The sequence below is a fragment of the Desmodus rotundus genome, chromosome 9, assembly GCF_022682495.2.
Source record: "Desmodus rotundus isolate HL8 chromosome 9, HLdesRot8A.1, whole genome shotgun sequence".
Classification (NCBI taxonomy): Eukaryota; Metazoa; Chordata; class Mammalia; order Chiroptera; family Phyllostomidae; genus Desmodus; species Desmodus rotundus.
In genome coordinates this window covers 48,208,521-48,220,693 of record NC_071395.1, presented here as the reverse complement: position 1 = coordinate 48,220,693, position 12,173 = coordinate 48,208,521, and the positions used below count along the sequence as shown (strand labels likewise).

At 54.9% G+C, this 12,173-nt stretch overlaps 1 protein-coding gene across 2 annotated transcripts; it reads left to right on the top strand.

Moving 5' to 3' along the window:
* Positions 1-1,990: 1,990 nt before the first annotated feature.
* USHBP1 (USH1 protein network component harmonin binding protein 1) lies at positions 1,991-10,740 on the top strand. 2 transcript variants are annotated; one of them, XM_045195881.3, is made up of 12 exons: positions 1,991-2,546; positions 2,643-2,791; positions 3,024-3,450; positions 5,551-5,676; positions 5,847-5,983; positions 6,154-6,294; positions 6,574-6,741; positions 7,249-7,498; positions 8,089-8,307; positions 9,025-9,128; positions 9,344-9,453; positions 9,702-9,809. In XM_045195881.3, coding segments are annotated over exons 1-12 (1,887 nt in total). In that variant the 5' UTR covers positions 1,991-2,492; the 3' UTR covers positions 9,704-9,809. The 2 variants fall into 2 exon arrangements, with proteins under 2 accessions (XP_045051816.2, XP_024416664.2); XM_024560896.4 differs by having other exon boundaries at positions 1,993-2,546; positions 9,344-9,466; positions 9,702-10,740.
* Positions 10,741-12,173: the final 1,433 nt, after the last annotated feature.

Below are 12,173 nucleotides of genomic sequence, written 5' to 3'. Positions count from 1 at the left end.
CCCGATACCTGCCCCCCCATCTCAATCACTGGTGAAGGAACGATGTCCAAACTCTTTGTCTCGACTGCCGCTTTAAGTTTAATAGTAAGAGACTGGTTAATGATTGCAATGCATTGTAAAACCTTCCTTCAGAAGGAAAGGAAAATGTTTTGTGGATCATATATGTTCTTTTGTGTGGCAATTTTTAAGTTATTAGTTTTTAAAATCATTACTTTTTAATGGAAACAACTTGGCGAAAAATCTGCCACAGAATTTTGAGAATCATTAAAACAAAGCATAATGGAGAAAAAACCCTACTCTAAGCCTCAGTTTCTTTATTTTTAAGAGTCAGTTAAGCCCACCCACTTCAGCCAGGCTCCGGTTTAATGACAGCCAGGGGAACTTCATAGGCTGAGCCTTGAAGGATGGAGAATATGCTGGGAAAACAAGAGCGGGAAAGGCACTCCAGGCAGAAGAAACTGCCCGTACAAAGGTCTGGAGGCTCGGAAGGTTTAAGGTTTGGAGTGGCGGAGCCTCTCCCAGTTTAACACGGCTGGAGCAAGGCTTAAGCATGAGGATTTCGATGCCTTCGGGTACCCCCAAGTCAGAGATGTAAAACTTCTCTCCCTCCATAAGCAGAAAGATTCATCCTCCTAGTGTCTGTCAGTTGGGCTGGGAAGGCTCAGGCTACTGCAGTGTCTGCACAGTTAACCCAAGTGCAGAAGGCAGGACAGGGCGTTTGCAGCAGAGGCCACAGCATGGCCACGAGGGGTGTGAGAGAACGGGGAACCGCCAGCTGTTCGTGGAGGGGCCATCGTGGCTGTAGCATGGAGTGTATATGGGTGCAAGCTGCAGGTATAATTTTTAAGGGCTTTGGCCAGGTTGAAGAGCTTGAAATGTTCCCTGGCCAGGTAGCTCAGTTGTTTAGAGCGTCATCCTAATATGCCAAGGTTGCAGGTTCGAGCCCTGGTCAGGGCATATACAAGTATTAACCAAAGACAGAATAAATAAGTAGAATAGTAAATCGATGTTTCTCTCTCTCTCTCCCCCCTTCCCCCCTCTCTCTCTCTCAAATCAATTTTAAAAAAAGAAGAGCTTGAAATCTTTCCCAAGGGATAACCAGAGACATTGAAGTTAAGAACAATCTAACAATAGTCAGGGGGGAGTGGGGAGGGGACAGTGAGGAGAGGGGATTACAGGAACTACTATAAAGGACACAGGGACAAAATCAAGGGGGAGGGTGGAGTTGGGGGAGGGAGGTGGGTTCAGCTGGGGTGGGGTGGAGGGATGGGGACAAAAGGCATACAACTGTAATTGAATAACAATAAAAATTAAAAAATAAATAAATAAATGTATGCATACCATGAAATCTTTCCCAAGGGCGATGGGGAGTCACGGAAGGTATGTGAGCAAGGAAAGTGAATAATATGATCTCTGTCTTTGGGGCCTGGGTGGGGAAGGGAGTGGGCAGGGATGGGGACGCTGTGGAGCCCCAAGGGGGTGCTGGTGGGCCAAGAGAGGGTTGGACTGTGACTATGGGTGAAGACAAGAAAGCCCATTAGAGGTGGACAGAGGAAAAACGGACAGGATGTGAGGCCCATGTAGGCTCTGAGGAATTCCGTACTTATGTAGGAGAAACAGCAGCTGGCAGAGGAAGCAGAGATGCGACAGGTAATGGAGAACAAGGTGAGGTAATAGAGAGCAAGGAACGCATGTTGTGACTCTGATTCATTTCCTCGATGGTGCCTGGCCACGTGCAAACACTTGTTAGAACTCCATGACACTGTAGGTAAGTGCTTTATTTATCCCCCACTTCACAGAGGAGGAAATTGAGGCTCAGGGGTGGAAGGGCCATGGCCTCAGAGGCTGAGGTGAGGAAGGACGGACATCTCAGGAGCTGAACACATGTTCCTTGCTGGAACTGGAGGGAGGCACTGTCCTTGAGAAGGAAACTGCACAATAACAAGTCATGTGACCAGGGGAGGGGGCTTCCTGTTTCCTGGCCCCTCCCAGGCCAGCCTTGGCCAGCCCAGGCCTGAGCGGGCAGTGGCGCAAGTGGCCCCAAGCGTATCCAGGGACTCAGGCCTCTGACCAAGGTGCTCCCGGAGGAACAGAGAAGTAGAGTTGGCTGAGGGGACCCAACCCAGTAACGGGTCCTTTAGTTAAGGAGGGCACTGGGAAGGAGAGAGGACTCCTGAAGTCCTCGTCCTAGGTCCAGATAGGGGACGGAGGGGAGAACCAAGGCAGTGACAGATGAAGGAGGCACAAGAGAAGAGGAAGGTCAGGGTAACCTTGGTAGGTAGTGAGCTGTGTGTCAACGGAGGCATTTAACTGTGCCAAATCAACACTGATGACTTAAGATCCCTTCTGGAGGGGAGAAATCAATGCCCACTTCACAGAAGAGGAAATTGAGTCTGTCATTTGCCAGGACAACAAAGGCAAGAGCTGAGATCAGGCTGTGGTTTTAGAGGGGACAAAGGAGGGATTCAGGGCACACTGATTTCTGGACAGCAATGAGTGGGCGGGCCACACGGCCCCGGAGCCGGCGAGGGAGGCATGCTCCGCCTGTAAGTGTCCCCCCTCCCTGCCACAGACAGCTCAGCAGGACCCCGGGGCTCAGAGCTCTGCTTTGCTCAGAGCTCAGCCCTGGTGGTCATTTGCAGGGTGAGCTGGACCCTGTGGCAGAGAGTTCAGAAGAGGCTGAGGCAGCCAGCGGAAGCTCTGAGCTGGGCCCTGTGCCATCCCAGGAAAGCTGCAAGCCTGAGCTGCTGGGCCCTGAGGCGGAAGAGAGTGGGCACAGCCTGGGTAGCAGGTAAGGCCCTCTTGGTCTGTGTCCCCTACTCCAGCTCTTTCCCACCCACAGCTTGGCCTGTGTCCTCCACCACCACCCCTGCTCACGCACATACCACAGCTCCCCATGCCTGCCTCAGCCTGATTTTTAAAGCCCTGCATGATGCAGCCCCAGCCTTGACACACAGCCCCTGTGTGCCAGCCACCTCAGGTGTCCCCATTTCCAGAACCTCCCATTGCTTACTTCTTCACAGAACTGACGGGGACTCTAGCAGGGGACCGGCCCCAGCCCTCGATGGACCCCAGGAGCCTGCAGGAGAAGCCCACCAGGCCCCAGAGGCAGCCCCACGAGAACAGGAGATTGTTCCCTCTGGACCTGAGGCCCCCGATGTATTTGAGACTCTCCAGCACGTTCTGAGCTCACTGGAGGCTGCAGCTGGTGCCTGGCGCTGCCAGCCCCTGAGCTGTCCAGGGCCAATGGAGGTGGAGGGCAGAATCGAGGGGGAACCAAGGCTCTTCCTGGAGCAGGAAGGGGCAGGGGGCTTCCAGCGGGAGGCAGCCCACCTGGCAGAGAGGAACGCCTGGCTGCGTTTGGCCCTGGGCAGCCGTGAGAATGAGCTAATGCACTTGCAGGCCTCCCTGGAGGCCGTCCAGGAAGAGAAGGAGACGCTGCAGAGAGAGGTGAGTGGGGCATCCCTGCCTCCCAGGGCCTGCTGTCTGAGAGAGCAGGCGGCCTGGCCTAGGCAATGTTCAGTCACTTGTTCATTTGAAAAACTTATGCAGCATTGACTGCTGAGCCCCAAAAGGCACAGGGCCCTTGCAGTCTTAATTAAGGTGATCAGGGAGGCCCATGGAGGAGGTAACACTTGAATAAGGACCATATGGAGGTGAGGGAAGAACCATACAAAGATCTGGGGTAAGACCATTCCAGGCCAAGGAGATGGCATATGCAAAGGCCCTGAGGTGGGAGTGTGATTGGCAGGTTTGAAGAACCGTGAGGAGGCCAGTGTGGGGGTGAATGGGAGGAGATTTGGGCAGGGGGGTGACAGGGCAGTCCCTGCAGAGCCCTGAGGGCTGTAGGAAGGACTTGAGCTTTTGCTGGGAGTGAAGTAGGAGCCATGGAAAGTCCTGAGCTGGGGAGGGTGGCCAGCTGAGACAGGTGTTCATGGGCACCGACTTGGCGGCAGTGGGAGGAACAGCGTGTGGGGGCGAGTGTGGAATCCTGGAGATTCAGGAGGAGGCACTAGTCCAGACACCAGAGGGCAGAAGTTGTGCAGGTGGCGAGAAGTGGACAAATTTGGGTGATGTTGGAGGTGGAGCTGGCAGGTTTGGGCGTGAAGGCTAGAGGCCTCCTCAGCATGCGGATCAAAGTCGCATGACTGACAGCAGTCTCGGGGAGCAGGCCTCATCCACAGGTGGCAAGACCAGGGCTGCAGGGGCCCAGAGCAGGCCATGGGGCCCATTTTCCTACAGACTGGGACCCATGCCCCAGCTGGGAGAGAGAAGTTTATCTGTTTACTTATTTTGTTAAGATTTTATTTATTTTTCAGAGAGAAGGGACGGGAGAGGGAACAAGAGGGAGAGAAACATTCAATGTGCAAGGGAACATTGACAGGCTGCCTCTTGCACACCCCCAACCAGGGACCTGGCCTGCAACCCAGGCCTGTGCACAACCAGGCACTAACCGGTACCCTTTAGGTTTGCAGGCCGGCACCCAACCCACTGAGTCACACCAGCGAGGGCTTATCTGTTTATTTTTAATTTCACCTCCACCCTCCAACTCTACAACCTCCAATCTGTTCTCTGTATCTACGAGTTCAGTCTTTTGTTTTGTTTTTAGGTTCCACACACTCGTATAAGTGAGCTCATACTGTAGTCTTTGGTACATCTCACTTCGCATAGGGCCGTCGAGGTCCGTCCATGCTGTTGCAAGTGGCAGGATTTCATTCCTTTTTAAGACTGTGATATATTTCATTATACACATGTACCATATCTTCTTAATCCATTCACCTATTGATGGACACATAGTTTGCCTCCATGTCTGCGCTATTATAAATAATGCTGCAATGAACATTAGGGTGCATATATCTTTTTGAATTAGTGTTTTTTTTTTTCCCTTTGGATAAATACCCAGGAGTGGAATTGATGGAAGTAGAGTTGCTGGATCCTATGGTAGTTTGGTGGTTAACTTTTGGAAGAACCTCCGCACTGTTGACAACCCCAGCAGTGCATGAGGGCTCCCTTTTCTCCACCTCTTCACCGACACTTGTTATTTCTTGTCTGTCTGAGAGCAGACATCCTAATAGGTGTGGGGGACATCTCGTTGTGGCTTTGATGTGCATTTCCCTGACGATTAGTGATGTTGGGCACCTTTTCATGTACCTGTTGGCCATCTGTGTATCTAAAGAAAGAGCCCTGGCTGGCTGGCTCAGTGGATTGAGTGCCAGTCTGCAAACTGAAAGGTTGCTGGTTCGATTCCCAGTCCGGGCACATGCCTGGGTTGTGGGCCAGGTCCCCACTTGGGAGAATAGGAGAGGCAACCGATAGATGTATCTCTCACATATTGATGTCTCTCTCTCTCTCTTTCTCCCTCCCTCCCCACCTCTAAAAATAAATAAATCTTTTAAAAAAAGAGAGAAGTCTTGAGTTGCTGATTTGGTAAGGTGAGTATTTGGGGCTCCTGCCTTCCAGCAGAGGCATTTACCATTGTTCCAAGAGCAGGTGTTATCCCTAACTGGGTATTTGGAGCCTCCCGGGCCTGACATGCCTCATACCTCCCAGGTCCAGGAGCTGCAGGATTCCCTCCTGAGGCTGGAGCCCTTTCCACGTCCCTCTCACAGCCAAGTAGGGGGCCCAGGCAGTGGTTCAAGCTGCTCTGGGGCTGCCAGGGAGCCCTGGGCCACTCAGGTGAGTGTGGGAAGCTCCAAACCATTAATCTGAGATCCTTAGGATTCAGGGCAGTGAGACCCAAATCTTGGCCATGTGATCCAACAGTTTCTGGGGCTGGAACAGCCTAAACCCGTGGTACCGGGCTCTTGATGGCAATCTGGGTGAATTAAGTTCCCTTTTGCTGGCAGGACCCCTTCTCCCTGTCTCACCCTCTGCTCCAGCGCCTCCAGAGTGATTCCAGTGCCCAGGTCCCTGGGGCTCTCCCCAGCCAGCCCCTTGCTCCTGAGATGCACGTGGTGGAAGCTCAGATGGAGCAGCTCCGGGGGTAAGAGACACAAATGCTGAGCCCATTGGAGCACCAGCACCTCCTCCGCTAGGACATAAATCTGAGTCCGTACCTGAAGTGGGAGTGAGGGTGGGAAGAAGAGTGGAAATCTGTCAGGTGACTGCTCTGTGAGGCCTCTCACTTTTGCTTTTCCCCACCTTTGGAGGCAGGAGCATCGAGAAGCTCAAATGCTTTAACCGTCTGCTGTCGGCTGTGCTCCAAGGGTGCAAGGGCCGGTGTGAGGGCCTCAGCATGCAGCTGGGCCAATGGGAGGCCGAGGCCACAGCACTACGTCTGGCCTTGCAGTACAGGTTGGTGCATCCTGCCCACGGTGTCACTGGCTGGGAAGAGAATGAGTGTGCTCAGAGGCTGGCCCTGATCCGCAGAGAGAGGCAGGGCCCCTGCAGGAAAGCATTTCCACCACGGAAATGAACTTAAGGCAATTTTAGTCCAGGATGCTGAAGGGGTTTGCTTGCCTTCAGAAGGTGGGGGTGGGGGAGAAGTGAGGGATTCGGGAGCCAGCAGAAACAGTGCTTAGGCAGAGAGGTGGGGCTGGGTGTGCTGGAGCGCTCAGAACCCGTGTCCCATAGTGAGCGTTGTGAGGAAATGTTCGAGGTCCTGCTCACTCTCCGGGAGGCAGGCTCCGGAGCAGAAGTCCCCAAGAGTGACCTGGAGGCAGCTGAGAAGGAGGCTCAGAGGCTGCTAGCCCAAGAGGAGGCTGCCATGGATGGAGAGACACTGTGGTACTCTCAGCCAAGGTACTCCTGAGAAGCCCTGGAGCTGGGTGGGCCTGCGAATGGGGTCCTGGTTGGAGAATGGGAAGTCGACCCTGTGGAGACCTGATTGCTACTCAACAGATTTGTCATGGCCGTTGACAGCCACTGGGGTTGGTACAGGACCTGCCAGGGTTGGCATGAGGATAGATGATGGTACCTACTGATTATAAGTGGCATTACAGTGCTTAATAAGGTTGGTGCGATGCTGCCGAACAGGCTGGCCAGCTGAGAGATGATACCCCTGTGTTGGTGTGATGGTGTTCACCGCGTGGGCATGAGGGACAGTGCCCCTCAGTGTGATGGTGTTCACTATGTTGTCTTGATGGACAATGGTGCCCACAGTGCTGGTATGACAGCACCCACCACAGATGTCATGGGACCCATCATGGAGACTAAGATGGAAGATGATGGAACCCATCACAGTGGGCATGAAATTAGCACAACCACGCCTGCTGGGGTTGACACAGGCCCCTCTTCTGTTTTCTGTAGCCCCAAGGGCAGCAGTGTGGACAGGCCCACACTGCAGGAGGTGGCCACCCAGCTCCAGGGCTGTGTCCAGCGTCTCCAGGAGCGTCGTGCTCTGGTGAAGATTCCCCCAAAGTCAGGCTCCACCTTGGCACCCATGCCCACTGTACCCCATGCAGAAGCCCTGGTGCAGGCCATTGTGGGGACTCAGCCCAGCCCAGCCCTGCCCCGGCTGGAGAAGATGCAGATCCAGCAGGACCTGGAGACCACACGGGTACACATGAGCAGTAGTCACTGTTAGTCTTTCCCAGTGGGACAATACCCTTTGTCCCACCAGGAAGGTGAGAGGAGTGTGATTGGGTGACCAGGTAGCCAGGTGAAGCTGAGTGCTATTGGGTGACCAGGTAGCAAGGGAAAGTTCTGCTGGTCTAGAGGTAGGCTTCTTGGAGGGAGGAGAATTGGGGCTGGGGTTTTGAGGGATGAATAGGAGCTTGTCCTTTGGAATTCTGTTTCTCATAAGACTTCGAATGTGGCTTCCCAAAATGCCCTTCCTGTGGAAAAGAAATGGGGCAGGGGACACAATCTGAGCTTTGTAGCCTGTCTTAAGGGACCTAAGGTTCGGAGAAACTCCAGACCCTTCCACTGAGCTGCTACTTGACCTTGGCTAAAATACTTGCCTTCTCTGAACTGCCATGTCTACAGCTGTAGTCTTTATGGGTGGATGACATTTCTCACCACAAAAGACCACAGTGAGGGTTGGAGTTCTTGCTTGACTAGCCCTTGGTTGGTGCCTCCTGGGGTCTCAGTTTCCCTAGAAGTTCACCCTGGAGGCACAAATTCTTTGCCCTCTTCTTGGCTTCTCAGGAGACACTGGAGGACCTGATGCTGAGGCTACAGCTGGTACGGCGGGAGAAGCGGGGTCTGGAGCTGCAGGAGGCCGCCCTCAGAGCCCAGGGCCCAGTCCACGTGCTCCTGCTGGAGCAGCTGCAGTGGGAGCGGGCACAGCTCCAGACTTGTGGGGCCAACAGCAGTGGCGGTGACAGTAGTGGCGGGAGCAGCGGAGACGAGGAGGCGTGGTCCCAGGTGAGCCTCCCTGCCTGGACCTAGTAGGGGTAGCAGTATACTACTGGCCAGGTGTCTCTGGCCAAGACTCAGTTTCCATTTCTTCACAAAGAAATGAGTTGAATGGTAAGCTGCAAGTTAAAGTTCACTTTGTAGTTTGGGATTTCTTTCTTTGAGGGTATTGAGCCCAATAAACCCCAAAGGATTTAGTGGCTACCCCTCAAACTGGAACCTCCTCCTTTCCATCCCCCAGGCCTATTCATTGTCCTCCCTCTCTGCCCCAGTAGCCCCAGCCCATGCTTCACCTCTTCCTAAATTTTGGTTCTAGCTTCCTCAGAGTCCTTCCTCTTTGCCCCACGCTGTCTAATCACATCTGCCTTCTGCTTAAAGCCTTCAGTGGCTTACAGAATCCTTTGAATCATCTCTCCCACCTTCAAGTCTTTGTAACTGCTGTGCCCCTGCTAGGAACACGGGACACTTCCTTCTTGGTCTATTTAAGTCCTGGATCTCCTGCAGGTCTGAGCTCAAACTTCACCTCCTTCAGGAAGCCCTCCTGAATTGCCTTTGGATGAGATCACTTGTTATTTATTTCCCTTGTTAGGGAGTAATTTTATCCTCATGAGGGTATCTCATGAGACTGGGGGCTCGGCGAGGGCAAGGACTATGGATGCCACAATCCGGACATCAACATCCATCTTGAGCTGAGCACACTAGCCAATGTCACTTCCCTCCCTTTAGGGCTCTGCTCTGCCTGGTGGCAGCAGTGGCACCGATGGAGGCCAGGCGGGCAAAGTGCAGGATCCAGAGGAGCTAGCTCAGGAACTGTCGGCCTCACTCACCCGGTGTGTGCCTGGGTCCTGAGTCGCAGGATGTTCAGCCTGAGGGTTGTGGTGGTGCAAATGTGAGAGCCCGTGGGGATCGTGTGCAGCAGCGGCTGGCCGAGTGTGCACCTGTGTACAGATGTGTTCCCTGAGAAACACTAAGGGCAGGTGGGTGGGGAGAGGGAAGACAGGACTGGCTGTGGCTCTGAGCCCTTCTCTCCCCATTCTTGCACCAGGGCCCTGGGCCTGTGGGAGCAGCTGCAGTTTCTGCGGGAGGAGCTGGAACAGGTGGCTCAGAAGGGGCGAGCCAGACGTGCTCAGAGTGCCAAGCTGAACAGTGATTTATGTAAGGCTCACAGGTGGGTCCCTCTCCCCTGGTGACCTCAGAAGCATTCCTGGCTCCCTCTGAGCTTCAGCTTCCCTCCTTTAAGGTGGGCTGCAAGTTCAATCCATCCCACATCTCCTCTGGTGCCTGATGGTCAGCCCCTGCTGAGTGACACTGGGACCCCAGGAAGACCTGGTCAGGGAGTGCACAGCCCCTGTCTTGGGTGGGGTGGGTGGCTACTTCCTGGCTCAGCCTCCTCACCCCTCCAGAGCCCTGGTCCTGGCCTTCAGAGGAGCCCAACGGAAGCAGGAAGAGCAACGGCGGAAGCTGGAGCAGCAAGTGACACTAATGGAGGCCAGACAGACAGAGGAGCTGGCTGTGCTAGAAGCCACCATAAGAGTCCTGAGGAGGCCCAGGCCACCCCACGCCCCTCCCCGGCCAGGGGAGACCTTTCTGTAGGCCCTGAGCCTGGCCGTGTCTAAATGTACCAGAGGCGGTAGGCCTTGTCATAAACTGTCCAGGAGCTATGTCATGTGCTGCGACTGTGCATGTTGAGGCATGTTCGGATGGGTGTGATGGGCCTAAGATACCTTGGTGCCTGGGGCTGGTGGGTTGTTCGCGGGCATTTGAGAAAGATTCGGTCTTCTGTCTGGCACCATGTGGCATGTGAATGAGGTCAGCAGGGTCACACCAGAGGTGACCTGGGCTGTGGGGACAATGTCTCCAGGGCTGGCTGGGGGGTTTCATGGGTCAATGAGGTTACAAAGCTGGAGCTGAAATTCCAGTTCTTACCTGTCTCCAGAAGCCCAGGGAGGGCTCCATGGTTGGGGGGTGGGGGCAAGCAGGGCACACTTTTCCCTGCCCACCCCTTTTCCATATGCTGGGTTTGGCCTGGCAGATGTTGCCAAGAGGAAGATGCCCAAATCCCTAAAGGAAGACTGAGGCCCCTGGGGTTTAGGGTGGAATTTTTGCTGGAAAGGGGCGGTGGCCTGGGTGCAGGTCCTGGCGGTGGGGAACGATCAGAGGTGGCTTTGGAACTTGCATGCAAAACACGTGGAACTAAGGTAAAGGGCTTAGACACCTGCCAGCAGAAACTCGGGGGCCTATACTGCAGGCACTGGGGCACTCAGTGTGTGGTGATGGTGAGCATGAGGCCCACTGGGCCCCAGAGGTCCTGGACGGCCTCTGGTGGGGCTAAGTTCAGCCTTTCAACATCAGGCTAGGGAGGTTTTAGTGTCAGATTAATAACAGGCATCTGATTAGCATGTAATTTGCATAGGCCACACTCCCCACACACTCCCTTGTGGGGTCTCAAAAGAGACCCAGGAGGCCAGGATTAGCCGGCAGCAGTCCCCTCCTGGGCGGTAGCTGAAACCCAAACTGAGGATTAGCAGGGTTTTCTTCCCAGTCTGGTAGTGGGGCGTTTCCCAGGCTGAACCTGTGCAGGTGCGTGCGGGGAGGCTGCTGCTGGCTGGGAAGGGCAAGACCAACCCGAGGTCAGTGTCAGTCAGGGATCTGACCCCGTCCTCCTGACTCACAGACGCCTCAGGAGAATACTGTGGCCGGTGACCGTTGGACCCTGAGCACTCTCTCTGGACTGAGGCAGGCTTGGAAGCCAGCAGGGAAACTGAGGCGGGCGATGTTGCAGAGGAGCCAACCTTTCCCCTCTTGTCCCTCTCCCCTCCTCCCAAGAGTCCAAGAATGACCTTAGGCCCCAGTCCCACCGGGTTGCCTGTGGGAGGAAGGGGAAAAAGGAGAAAGATCACCTGTTGGAGGGTGGGGAGGGAGTTTAAGCTGGAGGAGGGAGTGGGGGCTGGTTCCCAGGCTTCCCAGAGCAGGGTCTAGTAGTTCCCACGGATGCCCCCTCAGCAGATGGGCCCAGGCCTCTTTGTCCCCAGTCCTCAGTGGCCTCAAGGTCAAATGTCACCTCGGGCTGCGGGCAGGGGTCAGGGGGTTGGATCTGGACCTCTACTCCCACCCCTCTTGCAGGCGCAGGTGGGGCCCCAGGAGGTGCAGGGTCAGCCGAGCTACTGGGAGGGGGGCAGGGCTGCTGCCAGGGGCTGGACCTACTCAAGGGTCTAGGATTTGTAGCGGACTTACCCTAGTCTCCAACGCTGCCCCCCTGCCCCAGACTGTGTGTCCCTCAAGCCTCAGTACCCAGCCCCACTCTGACTTCCTTCCAGGACCTTCTCTCCCTTCCTGAGAGCCCCCCATTGCCCACCAAGGATGCTGGAAGATACAGGCAACGGACCTAGGACCCTTGTCCTTACCCCAAGTAACGAGCCAGCGCCCCCACATTCCCAGGCAGCCCCAGAACCAAAGGGTCCTGTCCAACCACCCTGGTGCCCTTCCCCCAGCAAGGCTTACAGGGCAGAAGTCCACTCTAGTCAGACACAAGGAAAGTCCTAGCTCATGTCTAATCCTAGTCCTTTTTGCTTTCTGTACCTGATAAAACCTTCCCCACCTCCCATCCAGCCAGACCATCCCCGGGAGGCCGAGTCCTAGAGCTGTGGGCGCTGTTCTGGCTTTTCCTGGACCTTGATTTCCTTTTAGGTGTTGCGTAATTTCTTAGCATTCCACCCCAAGCCCAGGGTGCTTCTTCAGATGTCATCGGGAGATGGGGTGCCTTTTTCTAAGGCCCCTTCCTGAGAAAGGAGGACATTGGAGTCTTACGGGCAGAGGGTGCAGCTCTCCTGCCCCTACAGCCTTCAGAGGCCCAGCCCCGTGGCCTCGTGTCTGGC